Source organism: Cibotium barometz, chromosome 26 (assembly GCF_041138505.1).
Source record: "Cibotium barometz isolate CiBa-2024 chromosome 26, ASM4113850v1, whole genome shotgun sequence".
NCBI classification, from domain to species: Eukaryota; Viridiplantae; Streptophyta; class Polypodiopsida; order Cyatheales; family Cibotiaceae; genus Cibotium; species Cibotium barometz.
In genome coordinates this window covers 55,398,521-55,423,883 of record NC_141071.1, presented here as the reverse complement: position 1 = coordinate 55,423,883, position 25,363 = coordinate 55,398,521, and the positions used below count along the sequence as shown (strand labels likewise).

The 25,363-nt window shown below is 43.0% G+C and overlaps 1 protein-coding gene across 1 annotated transcript; it reads left to right on the top strand.

Annotated features, from left to right (window-relative positions):
• The first annotated feature begins 6,282 nt into the window (after positions 1 to 6,282).
• Positions 6,283 to 22,336, top strand: LOC147624117 (membrane magnesium transporter-like). Its single transcript, XM_086820780.1, has 4 exons — positions 6,283 to 6,471; positions 20,641 to 20,693; positions 20,784 to 20,884; positions 22,020 to 22,336. The coding sequence occupies exons 1-4, from the start codon at positions 6,399 to 6,401 to the stop codon at positions 22,117 to 22,119; spliced, it is 327 nt and encodes a 108-aa protein (XP_086676906.1). The 5' UTR covers positions 6,283 to 6,398; the 3' UTR covers positions 22,120 to 22,336.
• The last annotated feature ends 3,027 nt before the right edge of the window (positions 22,337 to 25,363 follow it).

The window sequence follows — 25,363 nt, the reverse complement described above, 5'->3', positions numbered from 1 at the left end:
CTCTTGGCAAAAATAACTCTACAGCCATTCTTAAAGTCCACAATGAAGCAACCATGCTCGTTGAATCGTATCTGTAATCCTTGCTCAACCATTTGACCACCAATAGAAGCCAAAATCTTTGTAATGGAAGGCACATACAAAATATATGACATAGACTTCACCTTGCCATTATGCATCACTAATGGCACAGTCCCAACATGAGTGATAGCATGCTGAGTGTCATCACCTATCTCCACATATCCTTTTTCATCCATTGGTTTCATATGCTCAAACCATTCACCATGGCAAGTCATATGATTTGATGCTCTTGAATCCATATACCATGTATTATCACTGTCTCCATATACCTATCATCATGAAACCCACTACATGCGTCATTGCAAACAAATGATTTGCCCTACCATCATGACTTCTAGATGCAAAATTACCACCATGTGCTCTACCCCCTCTCAAATCATGCAGTTTGTGATGATAACAATCACATGCCATGTGACCAAACTTTCCACAATTGTGACAATCCACATGCTGCATAGATGATTGTTGGCCTTGCCAACAACGACCTCTTCCATGAGCATTACCTCGAACTCTTTGAGGCGCATAACCATGACCACCTCTAGTACCAAATGATGGCATTCTGTTGAGACTGTGGTGACCTATCCTGCCAAACCATGTCCACCTGCACGTCGTCTTGAACTGAATCTCCCCCTACCTCTAGCACCTCGATAAGTATAAAATGCTTGATCCCTTACATTTTCATTTGTGCTAGATGAGACACCTAAACCAAGTTTCATCTCTTCCACAATAAGCAATGAAATCAGCTCATCAAAATCTAGGGAGTCTCCACCGCTAACCCTGATAGAGGTTTCAAAAGCCTTATAGTCTTTACCCAAGCCATTTAATGTAATGGCTACCAAATCATCATCATCCATGGTGGGGGCACCAATAGAAGCTAATGCATCAGCACATTATTTGATCTCATACGCATAATCATTTATGCTCCTATTGTTGCAAGTCACACCATATATTTTCTACTTCAATTGCATCTTCTTAGGTGCTGTAGTCATTATCATACAACTTTACCAAAGTATCCCATGCATCCTTAGGCTTATGTGTATCATGTATATGGCATAACATGGTGTTTGTTATACAAATTGAGAAGTAATGCAACACTTTGAAGGCCCTCTCTATCCAATTTTGATGTGTTGTAAGCTGGGCAGGTGTTGAATTCATTTGGGGAACCCTTGGCTCCGCCTCGTCGCTTGTCACCAAGTTCCATAGGCCTTTGCCTTTGAGGAAATTTGTCATATGATACTTCCAAATGCAGAAGTTGTGCCTGTCAAGCTTCTCACCAACACTATCACTCATTTTGTTTACCACAATGTTCACCAACCTCAGTTAATAGCTCTACTAAACCTGTTTAATCCAGCTTTTTTTGCATCATTTCACCCAAATTAGTGCTTATGGGTTCTATTAAAATATACATACATATGTAGGGTCTAATTTCTCAGCTCATTATGCATGATATACATCCATTTGGACTTCCTTCAATTTTTCTTCTCCACAGTGGATTCCTATGCTGTTTTCTCGCCTCTTTGTTGATGATTTAATTACTCCACAATGACATGGTTAAGTGTGGTAAGCATATTGGATGAGATATGGGACCTTGTGCTATGCCCTAATCACACCAATGTGCCCTTTTGCAAGCAATGTACAATTGCTATTACGGGAGGAAGAGACCTTGGAGGAGCTAGGACTTCCAACATATTTTATTGAAAAGATCCCTAGGATTCTGGTTGGATTGGAAATTTCAAATAAAATCACCGGCTCAAGCACAGCTTTATCCAAAATGAGAACACGATCTCATGACCCTCGAGCTATGGGATTTGTTAGGGCAATCAACACTCACGGCACATCCTGAAAGAATTTCTTTTACACAAGACTTAAACATGCCATGTTTGGGGTACTTTGAACATACAATGTATATTGAAATTTACCCCCTTACTTGCAAGTTTTTTGTGATTGAGTATGTGTTGGAAGAAGATTTGTCTCTTTCGTATCCGTCTAACTGCTTGCATTACATGAAAGCTCTTTTTATAAAAGAGATAACCTTCATGATGAAAATAATTACATTTAGGGTTCCAACCATTATCATGCATACTAATCCAAACCTTAGAGAAATCTAGATCATTTGCATATGTCTCTTTCATAGCTTTAAATGGTTTACTCCCAATGGCAAAAATATGGTTGATACTACTGAGAGCATTTAGCCACTAGATTTTTTTTAAAAGATTGATACTATATGATGGGCTAAAAACTCTGAATAAATGATGCCCACTGGATACATCTATATGAGATTAGGGGCTGAGAGGGAAAGTGATTTGATACTCTGCTGATCTGTCATAATTAAAAATTTTGATCCCATCAAATAGTATTGCATGCACCATAACCGTCAACTCTTTATCATAAGTACTATAGTGTTGGATCTCACAAAATAGAGAGCCAAACTGGCACACGCACAATGCTCAATGACAAGAACACAATGTGCTATCAGTACTATAGTGTTGGATCTCACAGAATAGAAAGCCGAACTTGCACACACGCAATGCTCAATGAAAAGAATACAAGGATGTAGAATGTGAGTGATAATGGTAAGCTTAAAGGAGAGAGGTCAAAGCTCTCTACAAGTACAAAAAGAAAGTACAAATGAGCAAACAACCCTAAAATGTAAGGTTGCTTATACACTAACTAACTCTAAGATGCCCATTCACACATGGATGGCCATGGGATAAAACCCTAGTGGGACAAAATTGCTTATGGAATGTGTATGACCTCACGGGTGAAGTACTACCAAATATCTTGTTGAAATCTATGGATATCATGTGCATGAGCAAGATGATTATAGTACTAATCCTACACTAATCTAATGTGATTAGAGTGAATTAATCTAAGGTGGGTGTAATCTAAGCTTACTCATGATGATGACTATGTGCAATAGACTCAAGCACAATTAGCTTACAAGATTAAGAGTTGTACTCATAAAGAGGCTTGAGATGTGTGCAAGTGATATAATTTCATTGCTTGAAATGGCCCCCTTTTATATGAGGAGGTACACCCTTGGGCTTGTACATCAATGTCGGATAAATCCCTTTACTCATGTGTCTTCATACTATGCTTTGCACTTTCTTGGCTTACTAAACTCACTCCCTACCTCTTCCTTGTGCTCTTTGGCACCACATTTCTCAACACTCCCCCTTGGTGCCAAATCTTTAGGCTACTCAAGGTGGTCGTATGTGAGGTTTTACAACATTTTTTTCACCCCCCCTTGATGGTGACTTGACCTATCTTTGAGGCTTAGAGGTCATCTCTAAGAGTGAGGTCCCCTCTTTGATAGAGACTTGATCTATCTTTGAGGTCTAGAGGTCTCTTCTAAGAGTAGGGTTACAACAATCATTACCCCCCCCGGGTGGTCACTGGTGGCTACTCTCAAGTGATCAGGTAGATACACATAACAAATGGTTTTTGGCCTACTCATTTGGTGGCCTTTACAACATATGATTTAGGTTAGGGTAGTGGTTGGTGCTCGATGTTGCTTAGTGCTTCTGTTGGCTCAAAATCTCCTTACTTTTGCTTGATGAAGATCCCTTGTTGCTTCCTTTGTTCTTCATGTCGATGTCGTTACCTTCTTCACTTGACTACGTCTTAGCTCTTATTCTTTGCTCTTTGGCTTGACTCTTGGCTCACAACTTCTTTGGTGTCGATGTCGTTCTTCTTGTTGCCACTTAATGCTTCCTTTGATGCTTTTAGTGTGGATGCCATGATGTGTGCTATGGTCATCTCATGCACTTGTGCTTTGAGCATGCTCAATGCACCTTTCTTTTTCTTTTGACGCTTATGCACATGTATTCTTCCATGATGAGTTTCCCAAGGATTTTACCCTTCCCCAAATGATACTTTGAAATGCAAAATGTTTACCATTTGAGAAGGTCTTACCAATGAGCTTGTGTTTTGCTTTATTGACAGAGTGTCTAATCTCGTACAAGATTGGCGATGTGCTCTGGTTTTTGTTGTAAGGATTATTTCATGCTGACAAAAAATGACTAGAATGCAAACTATGTGCTAGAAATGCACAAAATGCGATAAAAAGTACTCAAATTGAGCAATGAAGATAGGTGCGATGGATTTTGAGGTAAGAAAGAACTTTCAACAGTATATTGATGCTCCAATTATCCAATTTTAACACTAATTTGGCCTAATTTTTGCTAATGATATACTAATGATAGTGATTAGTGCTTAAACACAATGATTAGTAGGACTGATTATTGGAGGCTTCAATTGAGCTTGTGGAAGCAAGCATTGAAGGGGATTTTTTCATGAGAGTGTTGCCCTTGATGAGTAGATAAGGCACACTAAAAAATAACTAGCTCAATCCACGCAGAAAGGCACAAATCGTTAGAAAAATGTTGACTGGTTTTTTCCTCCTCCTAGGTTAGGATTTGAATTGTGGACTCCTCTTATGGTTTCTAACAACCTCCTAAAGGGGCTTACCCTAATTTAAAGCATGCTTAGCGAATGGTGCAAATAACCGGTTAGCAGAAAAATGTCTCTTGTGGGTGATTTGCAATGAAATCAATTGATTCCTCTAGTGAAAATAAGTGCCTAGAGGTGATAAAGATTCTCTTTGAATGGCTTGAGCAATGGCTAAGAGAATGAGGAGAATGGAGCTTGGCAAGTCTAGGCCACAAAAGGGGTAAAAGGATAAGATTGAGATTAGTGAGTAATTAGGTCATTAATGAAGTAATTGAACTAATGTGAGTTAAGATTAGTGATGTGTGGATAGGAAAGGCCTGATACCATGTTGAAATCCATAGATTAGTACTAATCCTATATTAATCTAATATGATTAGAGTGACTTAATCTAAGATGGGTGTGTAATCTAAGCTTACTCTCATGATGATGATGAGTATGTGCAATAGACTCAAATACAATTAGGTTACAAGATTAAGACTTGTACTCATAAAGAGGCTTGAGATGTGTGCAAGTGATATGATTTCATTGCTTGAAATGGCCCCCTCTTATATGAGGAGGTACACCCTTGGGCTTGTACTGTGGGATAAATCCCTTTGCTCATGTGGCTTCATTCTATGCTTTGCACTTTTTTAGCTTACTCAACTCACTTCCTACCGCTTCCTTTATAGAGATTACATATCAGTCTTTGAAAGGGAAGAGACCCAAAGCTTTGTAAAAGGCTTCAAACTTTTCACGTGATAAGGCTTTAGTGAAAAGATCTGTCACATTGTCATGTGTACTATAATAGATCAGATAGATCTCTCCTACATGGAGTCTCTCTCTAATATAGTGGTAATGCACTTCAATGTGCTTAATCTTGGCATAAAAGACAAGATTCTTAGCAACTGCCATTGCGTTCTCACTATAAGTGAGGATAGGAGTAGGGGTGTCTGAAAGGACACAAAGATTCTCCGTCAATCTTCTCAACCATACACATTCAACTATCACAATGAATGTTGCTCTGTATTCAACTTCATAAAAGGTTTCCTGCATTTGGTTGTTTCTTTCTTAAGATATGCACAAATTGCCAAGAAAGAAATAGTTTCTAGATGTCGATTGTCATGTATCATAATTGCTTGCCCAATCAAAATCATCGAAGGCTTATAGTTTTAAATCATCTCCCTTGGTATAGAACAATCCAAGATCTTGAGTGCCTTGCAAGTATCTAAAGATACGTTTAACTATCTACCAATATGTAGTTCTTGGGCAATGCATGAATTTTGAAAGTGGTGACACTATACTGAATGTCTGGCCATAATTTATTTGAATAGATCAAGCAAATAGAAAGCACTAGTACTCAACCCACACGTTGCTGCATGCAAATAGAAAGCACTAGTACTCAACCCACACGTTGCTGCAGTATGTAAAAGACATTAAGAAGCGAAACGTAGGAATGGAAGCCGGAATACAAAGGGTCAATTGAAGGGATTTTTCCTCTTATTTTTTAGAAATCCAGGATTTCTTTTTTCTCTCCTTTCCTTGTGCCTTGGTTGTCCATGGTTAATATGTAATGGATATAGGGAGTCATCATTTTATTGCCTTAAATAGAAAGGACATGGAAAGGTGAATGCATATAAATAAAAAGCATATCATTTCATTGACTTTTCTAAGCTATACTAAAATGAAACCTTAGAATAACACTTATTCTTGAAAATCTCACATAATATATTTAACATAAATCCAAATGCAAATGCCATCTTTTTTGGCAGCCCTATAGAGTCAAGGTGGAGAGTCAAATTGTACAATAGTTGCCCTCTTTTGTAAGAGGTCTTTCTTCCCCTTCGTGTCAAAACTTAGACCGTGTTTTGTCTTTCCCTCGGAAGAGAGTAGCGATGGGGATCGATTTCCTGATTGGCACGGTGGGTCTGCTCGTCCTTGGCCACGCGGCTTTCTCCACCATACAGTGTAAGCACTTCTTCAGCGTTTTGGCCTTTAGCAGATTCAAATGAGTAGCTTTTTAATTCTAGAGCAAGATCTTACACAGAAGCGAAGAGTGTAATGGGATGGGTTTAGTCCGGACAATAGGTTCATGGGCTGCTATAGCAGGTACAGAGGCTGGTATAGCAAGTATAGAGGCCAAACAACAAGTTTGTCACTATAGAATGGCAGCACCACTGCGTGTACGTAGCAGGGATCAAGAATGACGATCTTGAGAGGAAATGGAGAGGGCTGATTTCTGGTTTTCAGCCTGTTGGAGTGTGTAGAGAGCCCATCCATGGAGAGAGAGCTCTCAAAAGAGAGAGAAGAGCTGCCAAATATAGGTTTTACACACAAACTTGCTCCAGATATGTCTACATCTTTAAATGCCGCTTGTCAAGCTAATACACACTTGCTTTAAATGTGTGTCCACACCTCATAATGCCACTTGTCAAGCTAATGCATACACAGTTGTCCCAATTGCAAAATATCCAAAATCTCCACCCTTGTCAGTAATCTGTTTCACATTGCATTAAAAGTTGGGTGGCCATCTTATAATATGCTTTTAAAGACGAGGTGCCCAATTAAAAAATTGTGAGTGTGAACCACCATAAAAGAGCGTGTTTCCATGTAAAATGTCTCAAAGATCTGTCACGAGCGTTGTGGTTCTTGTATTGGATTAATCCACATCCATATCTTTTGGGTGTTTAAAGCCCGCTCACTTATGAAAAACAGGGAAATGCCGAGGCTAGTGACACTTGCAATCTTTTTGATATATGACTATATACCACCATGTATATATATGCATTGCATCCCATGGTGCTTAACTTTAGATCATGATGTAGAGTTCTCATGCACTCCGCTTGTATGTGTAAGCCTTCATTTCACATACCTATGCACTTTTTTATTCAACATACGTACTTCAGTGTAAGTTTGGTGTTCGGATCCATCGGTGATCAAGTGGCCAAAACGGAAATGCCACAAATCATCGATTTGAGTGCCTGTTAGAGAAGAGAGTGCTGAGGGTTTATAGATCCCATTCTCTCTTGCAAACCTCATGCACTGACAAAAGATGAAAACCAAGTGCTGGGACGTAAAGAACACGAGAGGAATGTTTCCTCCCTTTGCCATTGGGAATAATCTCCATCATGTCCTCACTGTGTCAAATCCCCACGGATCCCCTCGTGATCGATCTTGGTTCGAAACTCGAATCCTGCAACAAACGAACAAACAAACAAGCAAGGGGGTGCAGGCCTGACTCACCTCCCAACCATGACAGCCGTGGGCGAGCCCATAGTCTTGGCTGTCCCCACTGAGCCACGAGCTGAGCTAACTAGGTTGACGTACCGACCAATCTCCTCCTCGCGACGTCCCATACCGCCACAAAGCTGCCCGCGCGGGCCTCGAGATTGCTGTTGGCCTCGGCTGCATAAAGCAGGTGCACGTCTGCACTAGATCCAGGCTCCAAGACCATAGAGCTCTCACAAACTGGCGAGACTCTCTGTCATACAATAACTAACCTTGGCCACCCTTTTATAGGCTCTTGGCCGGTCATCGGGCGTCCACACTTGGCCGCCCGCCCGTCCATACTTGGGTGCCCGCCCATTAGTATTTCCCTAACTCAGCTCGTCAATCAGCCTGCCTAGTTTCAAGCTTCCCCAAGCCTCGAAACTAGTCTTGCATGCGTATAGCACACGGTAGATACCCACTGTGCACATGACATACTCCCCTCACCTAGTCTTGGTCAATCAATGAGCTCCCGTCCTGGATCTTCTGCCAAAATGGACCAAAATAACTATCAGTCCTGCAAAGCCCTCTCAATGACTGAAATAAGTCAGTAGAAATCTCGGTGAACGACAAAGTATTCACCTCTCTAATCCGACTAAGCGCATCTGCAATATTATTCATGGACCCTTTCCGATAACGGATCTCAAAATCAAAATCTTGCATTAACTCTGCCCAATGAGCTTTCGTACCTCTCAAATCATCCGCATCACACACATACTTGATTGACTGATGATCAGTCAATACCACAAACTTGGAGCCATATAAATAATGTCTCCAAACCTTGAGAGCATGAATCACAGCATAAAGCTCCTTCTCAAGGGTTGGCCAACGAGATTGAGTGTCGTCTAGCTTTTTACTTTCAAAAGCAACCGGTCTACCATCTTGAAATAAAGCAGCCTCGATAGCATAGTCACTGGCATCAGTTTCAAGAACATATGGCCGACTAGGATCAGGCAATGCTAAGATAGGTGCTTCCTTGACTTTATCTTTCAAAAGTCTGAAGGCTATATCCAAATCGTTATTCCAAGTGATAGGCTGATTGGACTTACGTCCACGACCTTTCAATAAGTCGGTCATCGGTAGTGTGAGCTGAGAGTACTCCCGTACAGATTTTCGAAGAAAAACAACAAAACCGAGAAAAGAACGAAGTTGTTTCACTGTTCGTGGTATAGGCCAGTCTAAAACCTTCTGAACTCAGTCATAGTCAATGCTTAATCCATCTCTAGTGATCTTGTGTCCCAAGTAAATGATGGCGGTCATAAAGAACTCACATTTACTCAATTTAGCATATAGTCGATTCTGTCTTAAAATAGATAAGACAATCGTGAGGTGTCTAACATGATCCTCGATAGTACGGCTATATATCAAAATATCATCGAGGAACACCACCACAAATTTTCCCAAATGTTCACGAAAAAGATCGTTCATCATTTGCTGGAAAGTGGCTGGAGCATTGGTTAACCCAAAAGGTAATACGAGAAACTCGTAATGGCCATACCTAGTCCGAAAGGCGGTTCTTTCGACATGCCTTTCATGAATACGTATGTGGTGATAGCCAGTACGTAAATCTATCTTCGTGAAATATTTCGCTCCTGCTAACCGGTCAATTAGGTCATCTGATCTAGGGAGAGGATAACGGTTCTTAATTGTCAGCTTGTTCAATCTTTTGTAATCTATACACATTCTCCAAGTATTGTTCTTCTTTCTCCTAAGCAACACAGGTGCACCCCAAGGTGATTTACTTGGACGGATCTGGCCCATCCTCAAATAATCTTCGAGTTGTTTAGCCAACTCATCTTCCTCAGCTTGGCTCATCCTATAAGGTGGAATACTCACAGGATGAGCACCAGGGATCAAGTCAATACGATGATCTACTGCCCGTTCAAGTGGTAAACCTAATGGCAATTCCTTAGGAAATACATCTTGAAACGAATCAAGTATCTTCTGTAATTCTTTGCTTTCAAACACACTTAATTCATTCACATCCATGGAAGGGATGAGAAAAGAAGAAAGTGGAATCAAGACACAATGGAAAGCGGTATACAAAGAAGAATCCATTATATTTCCAAAATCAATAGTATTTACAAGAGGTCCCCGAGAGGGATGAATACAATCACCTAAAATACTATACTTGGTGTCCCTATGCTGAAAAGAAAAAATATGACTAGACCAATCTATCTGGACGTCAAGAGTCTTAAACCACTCAATCCCTAATAACAAGTCTACATTTTCCAGATGCATAACATAGCATTCCAGAGTGTCTTTGTAGTCCTGAATCTGGATTGGAAGCATCTCCACCTTGCGATCCCAAACTTGTCTGCCCGCAGGTAGACGTACCTCATAGGTATGGTCGCTGAGTGTCGTATCAAGACTCAATTTTTGCACAAGTTTGTAGTTAACAAAGTTATGCGAACTGCGAGGGTCTAAAAGAATGTGAATTTTATGGCCATTCACTTCTCCATAAACTCGGAGAAGATCATGCATGCCAAATACCTTAGAATTGAACAGACAATCAGAACAAGTACTAGGGCGAGAAAGTACAGTAATTGACTTACCTGTCAAAGACAACTGGTTAGCTGTCTTTGGCTTGGGTCCTGCGTTTGACTTGGTACCCTTTTGCTTTGGGCACTCGTTACGCATGTCCTTTTTCTTCGCAGATAAAACAACGTCCTTCCTTCTTGAGCTTCAAAGCCCGAAGGAGTCGTTTCTTCTTCGCTGGTGTCGAACTTGAACTCTTCGAAGGTTGGTCCGAAGACTTGCCTTCATTCGTGTTAGCCATAGGTGCGGAGAACTTTCTTTTATGCTTGTTCCCCTGCTTGGTAACGGGTTTCGACTTGGAAGAGACCATTGTATCATCATAGATACGAGCTGAATGAATGGCCTCGTCCAAAGTTTTACATTTGTTATTTTTAACCTGTAAACGGTACGAGTCGGGTAAACCAGCTACGAAAAAACCCAAAAGAGTAGTGGGATCCATCTTTGTAGCTTTCACGAAACTTCTGGAGGTAGACCTCATAAGTGAGGTGCTGCGAGGTCATGGTCAAAGCTGAAAACCGGGCAACAACATCGTAATCATCCTCTTTCTTGAGGAATTCTTTCTTGAAAATGTCTTCAAATTGTGCCCAAGTCGTTGGCTTAGGGTTCAGTTCCTTCCACCAAAGCAAAGCTTTGCCGGACAGGAAACCTGCTGCTAACTGTATCTTCTTTCCATCATCATATGGATGAAACTGAAAGTGAACTTGCCACTTATGTAGCCAAGTGTCCACGATCTCCTTGGTTCGCTGCTTTTGCTCGCCCCCGAACGGTTCCGGAGTAATGTTGGGGCCTAAAGCTGAAGCCAAGGTATCCACACCCGAGAAAGTAGAGAGGGTAGTGGTCAAGAGAGCGATGGAGTTCTGCAAAGCCTGCATCTGGGCTGCGATTTGTGCCTGACGTTCCGACGAAGAAGCTTCTAGAGCTACTTTGAACTCTTGGAAATCTGATTTTGACACAAAATCGTCAAAAAGATCGGCATTGGTTCCTTCCTAGCCGGCAAGCCTTCGCGTTCCACGAGGGGCTCCAACTCTGATTCTTGGGTCAACATCGTGAAGAGGGTACGTGGAGAGAAAATTCGATCTTTGCACAATGAAAGTGCGAGCGAACTCGAGAGCTTGAGAGCTTGAAAACTCGAGAACTTGAGAATTCGAGAGATGTGTGGCAAGAAGCCCATGTGAGGGGTTTATAAAGGTTTCCCAAAAGCCAAAAAAAATCTCGAAAAGCTATGCTTAGCTTTTGCTTTAGCTTTTGTGTGTTTTTTTTTTGGTGAATAAATATATATATATATATATATATGGATATATATATTCTCTTTTCTAAAAAAAAGTAAACACCTTGGAAACCTTAGAGAGGAGAGGATTTTTAAACCTTTAGAAAAAAATTTAAACTCCCCTAAAAAAAAAAAAACGAAAGCACTAAAACGAATGCTTTCCTTGCGTGTTTTTTTTTCTCAACCTCCTGGATTAGCCGGCGCTTGCTGCTGACGTGGAGTGCTGGCCATCGCTGCTGTCGTCCCTGCTGCCGGCGCCAGAATCAACGCACCATCCTGCGTGTGCGCCTACGCCAGTCGGCGTGGGCTTGGGCAGCACGGCCACTGGCAACATGGGCCTGGGCGCTGCTTGCGTTGGCTGTGTAGGCCTGGCCTAGGCACTGCCTGGCTGGCTGCACAAGCCGCCTGGCTTGGCAGGCTTGGCCGCCCGCCTACCTACAGGCCTAGTCCGCTAGGTGACGCACCCGCCCGCCTGCAACTTACCTGCGTGCCTGCCATGTCAACAGAACCTGACTTGCTAGCTCTTCTCTCGCTCTCTCTCTCATGCGCCAAAAAACAACGAAAAGCAACATGCGTTATTTTTTTTTTCTGTTTCTCTCCCTGCAGGTTATACAACTGCACAACAAACATGCCTCTTCTTTGCAAAAGCAATCAACCCTATTACACTACCACCTCCCATCAACATGGGGTTCTTTGATGAAGAAAAAACACATACTAATCTGAAAACTGCAATATGCACAGAAAAACAGCAAGTTTTTTTTAACACATACCGTTCTTCGACCTCTTCTTCTCTACCTACCGACTTGCTCGTTCACGAGGTATGCTCTGATACCACTGGCAAATCCCCACGGATCCCCTCGTGATCGATCTTGGTTCGAAACTCGAATCCTGCAACAAACGAACAAACAAACAAGCAAGGGGGTGCAGGCCTGACTCACCTCCCAACCATGACAGCCGTGGGCGAGCCCACAGTCTTGGCTGTCCCCACCGAGCCACGAGCTGAGCTAACTAGGTTGACGTACCGACCAATCTCCTCCTCGCGACGTCCCATACCGCCACGAAGTTGCCCTCGCGGGCCTCGAGATTGCTACTGGCCTCGGCTGCATAAAGCAGGTGCACGTCTGCACTAGATCCAGGCTCCAAGACCATAGAGCTCTCACAAACTCACGAGACTCTCTATCATACAATAACTAACCTTGGCCACCCTTTTATAGGCTCTTGGCCGGTCATCGGGCGTCCACACTTGGGTGCCCGCCCGTTAGTATTTCCCTAACTCAGCTCGTCAATCAGCCTGCCTAGTTCCAAGCTTCCCCAAGCCTCAAAACTAGTCTTGCATGCGTATAGCACACGGTAGATACCCACTGTGCACATGACACACTGTGAATCGGGATAGTGGAATTGTTGTCAATGAAAATGTGACCTGACTGTTGTTTAAGATCCTGTAGTAACTCTCGGGAAGGAGTCATGTGCCTGGAAGCACCACTATCGAGAATCCACTCCCGAGAATCCATAATGGTGAAACCAACTGCCTGCCTGCTCGAAGAAGATGAAGCATCTATGTCCATAATCTCCAAGTGCACAAAAGCTGGAGTCTTGGCAGTTGCAGCTGAAGAATCAGTACTCTTCTTGGTACTCCGCTTATGATATTTCCTCCAATAGTGGCCTTTCTTGCCACAATTGTTACAAGTCCACTCGGATTTCAAAGCATCACGCTCTGAATCGGGCTTCTTCTCAGAAGACTTCTCCGATGAAGACTTCCCTTATTATTGTTGTTGTTACGGCCTTTCGACCACTGGCTAGTCAAGGCCTCAGAACCTCCGCCTTGTGGAGGGTTCGTAAAACGCTCTTCCTGGTCCAAGACCATAGGCACAAGCTCCTCCCATGTGATGGTGCTAAGCCTCCCACTGGTGATCAAAGAAGAGTAGAAAGTTGAATAATGAGAGGTCAGATGAGATAGCAAAGTGATGGCCATGTCCTCTGAAGATATCTCCTTCCCAGCCTGAAGAACTGTCATGTGCATCATAGATGCCATGGACATTCTCAGGACTAGATCCAGAAGAGGCAGCCAGACAAAGAGAAGAACCAGAATTTAGGAACCTCAGGTGTAGCATCTGTGGTTGACTTGGAGCAGGACAAACTGGGATCATGGAGGGGTGATGCAGTCGGCTGGTTGCCAGGAAGTACTGTCGGCTGACATCAGTGCCAGAAGTGTGTCGGCTGCAGGACAGGAGGTGTCGGCTGCCCATAGACATGGTCAGCTAAACCAGCAGATAAGGGCAGCAACAGGCGCAAGGAGGAAGACGAATTTATAAGCATTTAAAGCATTATGACTGGCCGACCAGCAGTCGGCCAGTTCCCCATGTATTCCAAGGGCTATAAATAGGCCCCTTGCTCATTGTTTTAATCATTCACTCCCACTAGGGGTGTGAGTCTTTAGGGGTCCCATAGGGGACAATTTTGGTGTATTTCACCTTTTCTAGAAGGCAGCCTAGGGCTGCAGACAAGTACCTTTTTGTACCATATAATATACTGAATTTCCAGCACTTCTCTCTCTCTCTCTACTCTCTCTCTCTATATCTGCGTTTTTACATCAGATGGTTTTCCAAGAGTGTTTAGGGCTGAAAGAAGACTCCCAGAGCTTCCGCGTGTTACATTGGTATTAGAGCATCAGGCTCAGCAAAGCTAAACGCTGATTCAGTCCCAGATGATGGTGTACAGGTCCAAGGTACAGGAAAGTACATGGATACGAAGCCCAAGGCAAGGAACACAGATCGGAAAGAACTCCTAGGAGGTTTGTTGGTGGTGTTCCACAGTGCCAGATGGGGATGGCAGATCCGTGAGCCAGATAGGTTCTCAGGAAACGGTCCCAAGGGAGGTCTATCCTCCAAGGGTGATGTGAGAGTGCCAGACTCAGTTCCAGGAATGAAGACCAAGACAGTGTTCAGAGTCACGGCAGGAACGGATTGTGGACTTGATAAAACCAGATGCATAGATCTTCGTCTGAGACAGAGTGGTTTGGAGAACAGACCGGATTTTCAGAGAAAAAGGGTTGCCAGGGATGGATGATGACAGAGGGACTTCGGGACAGGATTGGGATGATGATAGTCATCCAAGAGAGTAGGTTGGAATCCCGTCTTCAAGTTTAGCAGAGGGGGATGTCATGTGCATCATAGATGCCATGCATTCTCAGGACTAGATCCAGAAGAGGCAGCCAGATAAAGAGAAGAACCAGAATTTAGGAACCTCAGGTGTAGCATCTGTGGTTGACTTAGAGCAAGACAAACTGGGATGATGGAGGGGTGATGCAGTCGGCTGGCTGCCAGGAAGTACCGTCGGCTGACATCAGCAGTGCCAGAAGTGTGTCGGCTGCAGGACAGGAGGTGTCGGCTGCCCATAGACATGGTCGGCTAAACCAGCAGATAAGGGCAGCAGCGGCACAAGGAGGAAGACCAATTTATAAGCATTTAAAGCATTATGACTGGCCGACCAGCAGTCGGCCAGTTCCCCATGTATTTCAAGGGCTATAAATAGGCCCCTTGCTCATTGTTTTAATCATTCACTCCCACTAGGGGTGTGAGTCTTTAGGGGTCCCATAGGGGACAGTTTTGGTGTATTTCACCTTTTCTAGAAGGCAACAGCCTACCCTTATCTCATGCGATATCCAGAGTTGCTTGGCTATTGCTAAGAATCCGGTATTTCATGCACGGACCAAGCATATAGAGATCTAGACTCTAGTACCACTTTGTGCGGGAGCGGATCTTGGAGGGAGACATTGTCCTTGAATATTGTCCTGCCCAGGACAACACTGCAGACTTATTCACCAAAGGATTATCTCAGTCATCCATCGGCATTCATGGCAGCTCCTTGGGTCTTGGCCCGCCCCCAGGACCTGAGAGGGGGTATTAGCATATATCATCTCCTGTTGGTGGCTTTTCTGGTGTTTATGGGAGACATTTCTATGCTCAGGCATTCCCCATATTTTCCCCTATTTTATGGGCCTTTGATGTTGGTTGCCCACCCATTTTATGGAGTATTTCGCCTATTTTCATCATCATTTCTTGATTATTCTTGGTGAGCACCTTCAGCCCTCCGCCTATAGAGTCCACTCCTCGCCTACAGGCTGGTTGTATCCACTCTTTTCTTGAGATTAGTACATCAGTGTTTTGCTGTTTTCTCTCGTCTCTCTCTCTTGGAGCTTCAACGTTTTTGTCATTCGTCTACATCTTTCCGTTGCCCTTTGACAGGTCTGTCTCAGGGACAGCCATGGAAAGGCTGTCCAAGAGTCACCTAGTGCTTAGGCTACCCCTTGCACTTAGCACAGCCATGTTACCATGTTGGGCCCATAAGCATAGTCGGGCCAACATATTATCCTGCCGGCCAACACATTTGCTCACGTGGGAAAAGCACGACCTCTAATGTTGCATATTCAGGTTGTGGGCTGATTCAACAGGCCGACAACAGGTTGGGCAAACCGACTAGCATTCTTGGGTCATAGATAAGCGATGGGCAGCAAGAGGCATAAATCATCTCATTCTCTGCAAGTGTTGAAAGTCTAGGCTGTAGACAAGCCAAGTGAAGGGCCAAAGCAAGGTGGAAAGGTGTAGATCAAGGGATTAGTCTTGAGGTTGAAAGGTATCTTAGCGAAGGGAGCTATCCAAGTTTAAGTCAATTCAATCTAGGATATTTACAACCAAGCTATTGCCATTCTACTCATTCAATAAAGCAAATACACCATACATGGTGGGGCCCTTCAGAGGGTATTTGGGACTCAATACTGTGTTTGTCTTCCCTTCTCTCTGCACTCTTATCTTCTCTACATTTTGCTATTCATCGTTAAGAACCAAGGGCTAAAAGTATTTATCAAAGTATAATCTTTGTTTGTAAGCTTTCGCATGTTATAGTGGTATCGGAGCTTTGCCTTTTGGTCGAGAAATTCAGCCAAAAAAAAAGATAAAAAAATAGTGGTATCGGAGTTGACGTAACGCCAATTATTGGCAAGCTCCGCATTCACATACAGGGCTATCTTGATCATGAGAGTTTTATGGTTACTCCTCTCAGAGGCTGTGTTCTGTTGGCATGCTCGCATGGAACCAGAGAAATCATACAAAAGTTGGGAGATTTAATCCAAATTATTGTGCACAAGCATATGCCTGTGAAATGCACTTGCATGTGTGACTTGTTTTGTTGCCTCGACATTGCTTGGTATTTCGCCTGTGAATGTCCATGGGCATTGGGGACACCTGGACACCCTGTGGATGCGTGTATGCACACTTGTTTGGGACTAAGGCGGTGATTTTGTGTGTTTTTGTAGGTGGTAAGTATGCACACTTAACTCTTTAAATATTTTTGCCTTGTTTACTAAAGTTTATGGTTATAGGTTCAAACTCATTAAAATCTCGGTGGACAAACTTATAAGTTATAAGTGGGTTCACATCAGGGTGGACTATAATAATGTACCGAGGCCAATTATTAGGAGTGATGGGCAACCGGGCATATGGTTTAAATCCCATGAGTTGCTAAAAGAGGCTGGGGAGATATTTTTGAAGCCCACGAGTTGCTTTTCTAGGAAACCCTAGTGTGCTGGACAAGGCAGGCCACACATATGATTCTATAGACTTCCAGGGCAAGTTTTGGCGTGGCGACTTCACCTGGAGAGAGCACATGGGCTGGCAGACTTGTACAGAGGATGGTCTAGGGTTGGTCGACTTGCACCCAGGGTGCTACAGGGCTGGTCGACTATCTCTTCTGCTTGCTTATTGCTGGTCGGTTTGCTCATAGAGTCTCTGAGAGCTGGTCAATAGGTCTTATTTATCTTTTTGGGGCTGGCTGAGTGCACAGGAGGCTAACATAGAGCTGGTCGACACTTTCTCCTCCTCTACAGGTTGGCTGAACTATTTTCAGCATAATATAGGGTGGGATATCAAGAGTTTCACAGGCTAGAATAAATACAGGATTTGCTTGGCAACTACGCTGCCCACAGGTTGCTAAACGAATTGGCCAGAGGGCTGTCCGGGACTGTTTTGGGACTGTCTGGACAGTATGCAGGCTGTATTCAGTCATGAAGACAGAGAGGATGTTGTTCCAAGCAAGCATGGTGGTCTTATGTATGATCTGGTGAAACCTACGGGTGGCCAGAAAGCTTGAAACATAGCTGGTTGTGCAAACAGCTGTGTGGACAGCTTTAAGCTAGAGGGTGTGATCATGGGGTGAGCCTGACAGGTGCCCCAAGGTAATCGGGACCAAAAAGCTAAAAGCCACTTTTCCAAAAGCAGCTCCAGGGCCAAAAAGCAAGGCCGTGAAGTTAGAAAAACAAAAGCTAAATAACTTTGACAAAAGTTGAGTAATATTTTATTATTGAAAAGCAAAGAGTAAAAAGGCAAAAGCAAAGCATGGATAAGCTTTTGGCAAAAAGTAGGCCCCCCTTCAAGTATAAAAGAAGCATGAGCCTCTCTTGAGCATCAAGTTGGAGAACAACCTCTTCATCTTTAAGGTGTTGCCATCTCTGTTGAAGCTTGGAAATCATCGTCTTGATCATGAGCCAAACCATGGAGTTTTTCATTGTTGCCCGTTGATTCCAGAGCACCTTCATTGGTTGTAGTGCCATGTCATCATCTGTTCGTACGACTGCACAGAGCTGTATGGACTGAAAATTTCAGAAACCCTAAAATTGCTCCAAAAACTACTTTTTGGAGGTTTTTATCGCCCGAAAACCATTAAAACAGGTTTTATATCAGTTTTCTTGCCAGAAAGAGTTTTTCCATAGTTTTCTTTATTATTGACAAGGCTATAGGAGTTGTGGAGATTACTGATTCTTGGATTGGGACTTGGACTTGGATCTGGACTTGGACTTGGATTTGGATTTGGATCTGGACTTGGTCTTGGATTCATTGGATTTAGATTTGGATTCATTGAACTTGGATTCATTGGATTTGGATTTGGATATTAGATCTGGTACTAGGCCGGTGAGAGATACTTGTGGGTCATCCCCGTGGTGTGCCTGGCATCAGAGATCTCGTGCCTCGACATCGACATCGACATCGACATCGACATCGACATCGACTTGGATATCCTACATCGGCATATCTGTTTGTTTTGTATTCATTGAGTGTATTGAGCATGGCCAATGTGCGCGTAGATTGTTCCTGAATAAAATTCCTGAAAGGGGGCGGAGCCTGTTCCCCGCTGTGTGCTGTACTGTGCAATTTCCTTCTCTCTCTCCCCTCTCTCTCTATATCTTTATCTCTTGGACACGTGGTTGAGTCTATCACTGCAGCAGATACCTCGGGGAAGAGCTGGCCCAAATTCAGTCCCTAGTGTTGTGTCATGTGCAAGGTTATCTTTTGGTGTTTACAAGATGTAAATGTTCTTGATATTTGTGACAGACGTATTGGAACATGCTTATGATGTGAAAGATGTTGTATGTATGTTGTGTCTTGGCAAATAGTTTCTGTATACGTGCTCGTCTGTGACAGCTCTTGAGTCTTGAGGTCATATAGTTTCTCTTTGAACTCGGTGTGTGCCCCGTTGATTTTCTCAATTTGACAATTATAAAAAGATTGAATGCAGGCTGGCAGGTTTAGAAGTAAAGTAGTATGGTTGGCACCTCCCCTTTTGTCATGTGGAGTGCAGGGATCTAGGTTACAGAGTCCGGAGCAACGCTCCGTTACAAGGAGGATGGCAATGGTGCTCTTCAGCTCTCACACTTCTAGATAATGGACGTCTCGGCATCGATAGATCACAAAAATTGGGAGCTTAAAAGCCCATTTTTTGTTTAGATCATTTTAGCTCTTAGTTGTTATTTATCATTTCTTCTAGTCTTGCTTAATCATTGCTTTAATAGGGAAGTGATTTGTTTTTGCTAGTCTAGTTGTAAGTGGTAGCCTTCATCATGGCTGAGTCTGCCCTTCACCTCTAGAGAGGTGATAGAAACTCAGCTCGTTGGTCTGTGTATAAAAATTGTCTTCTTGGTTTGGACAAATTTTTTATATATGTAAACTTGCACCTACTCTTGGGCACTGATGACGAGAGTAGGGATGTCGTAGCATCTGGTCTATGCCATGCATGATGAAGTTGATGGTCTTATACTTCATGTTTGGACAATCTTTGAGGTAAAGTTCACACTTTTTGTATTCTGATCTTTGCTTGTTTTGTTTTAGTGAATTAGTCATTTAAAGTTGTTTTTGCTAATTAGTCATTAAAATTTTATTTAGCTTGTTTGTTAGAAATTTTTTTGTTGTGGTTCAATAAAGAATTTGTGTGTGTGTGATTTAGTTATGTATTTGTCTATTTTCTTCTTTCTTTTAAACTTATTCGTAAGTTCAGATTCATCTGGCCTTATGATGGTATGTATATTGGACGTCTTGGCATCGGTAGTGTTAGTGTCCTCGTGGGCACCCAAGGCTCGGCTGGGCTAGCGCTAGGAACTCATCATCAGCATCCCCGTGTGGCATATTTGGCGTGCCAAACGCTGCGATGGCATTGACGGTTCCAGATACACACCCTTCGAGGGAGATGAGAGCGCCTCACAGTGATTCCGACAGGATGCAACAGGGGACGTGCAGTGTTTCTACTCACATGGAGTCAGGGTCCCTTCTTTTCCATGGGCCCTGTCCACTGGCGAACAGGCACAACAGGTCCCTACTGGGGCTTTTTGCCTCCCTCCAAGAGCAGCCAGAGGGGGAGGGAACCCCTCCTTCTCCCTCTCTGCTTGTATCTCACTTGAGGGATGTACTTTGTTGCTCCACTTGAGAGCTGTTTTGTAGTTTGCTTTTGTGGACGTTTCCTTTTATGACTAATGAAGGATCATTTCTTTTGTTGGGGGGGGAGCGGGGGGCACAATCATAACATGCAAGGGGACACTGTTCTGTGCAGTTTAGATGCGTTTCCTGTTGTCATGAATTGTTAAGTTTTTGAGGTATGGTTTTTTTTTTTTGGGCTGTATGTATGAAGCTGCTGTTTTGGTCTTATCTATTCACTTTAGTATTTTCTTAATCATGCACATTTTATTTATCTAGCTATGTCTTGCCTTAGAAAATTATTTATTTTAACATCTCAAAAAATTTCAGATCGCAGTGTTTTGAAGGTCAGAGATGAAGAGTTTATTTGGCCATCTTTTCAGGTATATTTCTGTCACACTGTTTGTCTTCTTATGTTGGGGGGTATGATAGGGTTTTCTTAGACATTAAGATGTAGTCATGTTGACATCCAGGTGCTTGTAGAAGTTTTTGTCAGCCTTGTACTCTGCATCTGGGCTGCATTAAGAGTTCCAGGGCAGTTCCTTCCTATTTTACCTGACTTGGAGGGAGACAGGTATGCATGAGATTTATCCTATTTGCACATCTTCCACTTGACATTTCGAAGGGTTGTAAGGTGGCCAATTTAATATTAACAGTCTGAATGTCTTACGTAAAGTTAAAAACACATTGAAAGGCGCCCTAACATGAGCCTTTGTAAAGGAAGAAAAGGTGGGTACATGGGAAGGATGTGTTGGGAAGTTTCACATGTACCATGAGGCATCATACATGAGCCATAGAAACATCAGCAAGAGACACATTGGAGAAAAAACAGATGCAGACCAAAGAATCATCAAATAGAGCAGTTTTGCAGGGCCAAGCTGAGTTTGCACCGTTGATTCAGCTGCAGCCAGCAGTACATGGTTTTGTTTTTTGACCAGTCTTTGCAGATAGGTTTCATATACTAAGGGGAGTTTTAAGGCCCTATGTGATTCGAGCCGCTTTCCTAACCGCAGACAATAGCAGCTCCAGTTTCACGGCAGATATACAGCATGTGCGCGCTGCAACAGCCTTTTCTCACTTTGCTCCTTGTATTGATTATTAACTGCTGTCTTAAGGTTTATGTTTACTTGTGTCTGAAGTTAAGTTGTGGCTTCTGTCTCTTTCGTCTGATGTCAAAATCAGAGCAGGCCCAGACGGAGAAGGTTGATGTCACCAATGTGAGGTCACCCTTATGAGAACCTCTTTTGAGAGGAATGGGTGCCGGCTAAGTACAAACAGCCGGCTGTGGAAAATCCAGCTATTTCTGACTATCAATTTTAATTTGTTGCTTTAAATTAGTCATTTTTCCTTGGCAACATATCCACCTAAAACTGCTTGTGCTTGCTAGAAACAGAAGCAAGGGAGATATAGTTTGGCATGAGAAAAGAGATCCCTTTAGTAATAAAACCTCAATCAAGGAGAGTATTGAGATGGGGGCATGGTGAGAGGGATCAAGGGGAGGGCTCATGGAAAACAGCCAAACTAGGGGTTTCAGTCAGAAAAGAATCCAGACCTAAAATGTTACATATGGTCCCTGAATAGAAAGGATGTCAAGACAACATGAAAAAGAAAACCTAGCTGCCAAGAGAGAGAGAGAGAGAGACACGCACAGAGAGAGAGAGAGAGAGAGAGAGAGAGAGAGAGAGAGTAATGTGGCCATCTTTATGCAGGCTTACACATCTGTCTGAGAACCTGGACTTTATGACTTTCAATCACAGGGGCAAAGTCTTCCCCTTGGAGATGGATAGGAAGTTAAACCTGAAGAGTTAAAACGTGTTGTGAGTTCTTTACAGAGCTGGTAGTGGCAAATGCTGACACTGCACACTTGATTATGGCATGACAGTCTCATTGTTAGATTGAGACCTTTTTGTACTTGAAAATGCCTGTATGGAATATTTGTAGTTGCTACATGAGAGAATCAGTTTCCTAGCATGAGATATTGGATTTGGAGTGGATTTGCTTTTTAATATTATGTTTTCTTCAAAACCATACACAACTTCGACTTTTAATGAAATGTCTGTGATAGGGGGTTTTAATATCGTGTCAGGTAAGACCTTCAAAACCATACACAACTTAGACTTTTAATGAGACGTGTGAGAAAGGTGGTTTTAATATCGTGTCTAGATGATCTCCGTTGTGTAGAGTGGTGATGGTCTAGATTCTCCTAAAATTAAGAGTAAGCCACCAAATTATGGTGTGGCAACATCCAGTTGGGTCCTGGAAGGACATCTGTGTCATGGGCAGTGGTGTGTGAACACTCTAGGACTAGCCGTGGGGCATTTGTTCCCTCACTAGGAGGAAAAACAGGGCATTTGTTCCCTCACTAGGAGGTTTTTTCCTTGGGCATGGGAACACCCTCTTATCTCTTATTATTGGGTGTACTTTTTTTTTTTTGGGTAATACGAGATTTTTATTTGTACCAAGCAGTGTCCTTACGGATGAGAGCTGGAAGTAAGACTCGATCGCGAGACGTTACCCCAAACACACACGATGAGAGCTGGAAGTAAGACTTGATCACGAGACCTTACCCCAAACACAGACGCTTCACCAATTGCTCTACCGCAATGCTGGTGAACTTATTATCCTTTGTACTTTCTTTATGTACAACACTTATCATTATCGAGTGGTACGTTTCTCTTCTCCCAAGAGCTTCACGACTGTATTTGCTGCACTCTACCTGTGCCTACAGGCTGCTAACCCTAAACCTAACATTTGGTATCAGAGCTCAAGGTCTAGCTTGCCTTGTCCTTTTTTTTTTTGGTCCATCTGTACACACGTCAGCCTGCACCTAGACAGTACACGTGCCAACTTGTACTCGAATGTATACACATTCGAAGTTGTACCTGATGACTGTGCACCATGCGCTTGCAATTGGTACACTTGCAACTGTTGTACACGTGCGGAGATCTGTTCGCCTACTGCATTGTGCATCGCTTGCTGCCCAGCACACCTTGCGCAGCTTTGGAATAGCTCCACGTCAGTAGGTATAACGGTCCATGTAAGTAGCCTCCTGCCACTTGTGCTCCAGTCAGAACGAGGGAACTTTTGGGGCTTCTACAAAAATCAGCATCTTGTAACAAAATTTGACCTCTTGTAGCGCTTGCAATTTGGGGTTTTTTGAAGTCCAAAATCGATAAATTGGGCCACCATTGGTGCGGCCTTGTTTGCAAAATCGACTCTTGACGGCTTTAAAATCAACATTTGATTAGTAATTTCTCTCTCCCAACTTGAAGTTTCAATACATTTTTAGGTTTATAGCTAGTAGTGGGCCACTACGTAGCCATACAGGTTGCATTCAGTGTGTTTGGACACTTGCACTGTTTGGGTCAGATATTTGTGCAGGTTATTATGGTTGGCAATGATGTATTCGGCATGTTTACAATTGAGGACAAAGTGGATGGGACTAACTATCCATTGTGGGCGTACATGATGAGGCACTTGTTGGTTGCCAAGGGCCTATGGGCTATGGTTTCACGTGAGGAGGTTCGACCTACCTCGCCAATTTTGTAGCAAGGAGCTGCTCTTGTTGCTTATCCTACAGGTGACCAGAGCACAACTACATCTGGCACTATGGGATCTTCTGTCACTCAGGCATCCACACCCCCTACTGTAAATGCGCGAGGTTAGAGATGCACACATGCACTCATTGTCCTCTAAGTGAAGAGGAGCATCACTCCTCATTCGCTCGTGTCATTGCTAAGTTAGCGTGGGATGTATCCTATTTGGTGCCTAATGAGGCACTTGATGCTTACTTGAAAAAATAGTTGTACATGCTATGTTTGGATAAGGGTGACTCTATGGATGAGTACTTGACAAAGGTCAAAGGCCTTTATGGGTAGCTTGCTAATATTGATGAGATCATACAAGGCAGTTCTTTTGTCGTGTGACAATGCTCAATGCATTGCTTGACTCATATCAAGGTTGTTATACCACTTTCAGGTTGCTCATAAAAGGCAATGAAAATGCCTTTTCTTTTCATGAGCTCGTCCCTAGTGGAGCAATTCGTGATAAATAGGTTTGGCATGAGGATTGGGGATCAGGCTTTTGTTGCCCAAGGCAAGGGCAAATGGAAAGCATTTAGTGCGAGTGCTGTCTCTTCTGGCAAAGATGAAGACAAGTGTGACAACTAGGAGCCCAAAAAAGGGCAAACACAACTATTGTCGCAAACTAGATGACTATATCAATGAATGCAAGAAGAGGCTCGCTAAAAAGAAAAAGAAAAAGATAAAAGACTCTTGGTATGTCTGTTGTTAATGCATCAGCACCTAGCATTGAAAAGAAGGAATTTGCTAACTATGCTCAAGTCGGATGTGCATTCCAAGTTCAATGTAGCTATGATTCTTCTTTACATGATGCATGCATGTACGTCGTAGATTCTCGTGTATGGTATTTTGATAGTGGTGCTAGCAAGCACATCATGTCACAAAGCCATTTGTTTACTTCATTGGGAGGGGATGCACCCAAGAAGGGGGATATTGCTACATGTGCTGACAAATCCACTTACACTGTCATGGGAGCCGGCCAAATTGTTCTTATTGCTGCCAATGGTGGAACAATCACACTTTCTAATGCATTGTGTATGTGCCAGGAATTAAGAAAAATCTCTCGTCAGTTTTGGCCATTGACGGGTTCAGCTTAGTGGTCCATTTTGTTGATGAAGAATGCACTGTACATGATGCAGTGATGGAGATATTATTGTTACATCTGGTACTTTGTGTCATGGACTCTTCTACAAGCTTGATGTATATGAGAGAATTGCACAGATAGATGCTGAGCTATGGCATACTCGGCTTGGTCATTTGAACTTTGGTAGTTTGCTACGCCTTCAAAGACATGATATGGTATCCGCTTTGCCACCACTTGATGCACCCATCAAACATGTATGTGAGGGTTGCATATTGGAAAAAATTTATATTGGGAACAATGCATCATACATCTTTTCCCAAAGATGGTTCAGTGAGGGATGCCGGAAAACTGTGGCTCATATGTAGTGATGTATGCGGTTCGATATGGA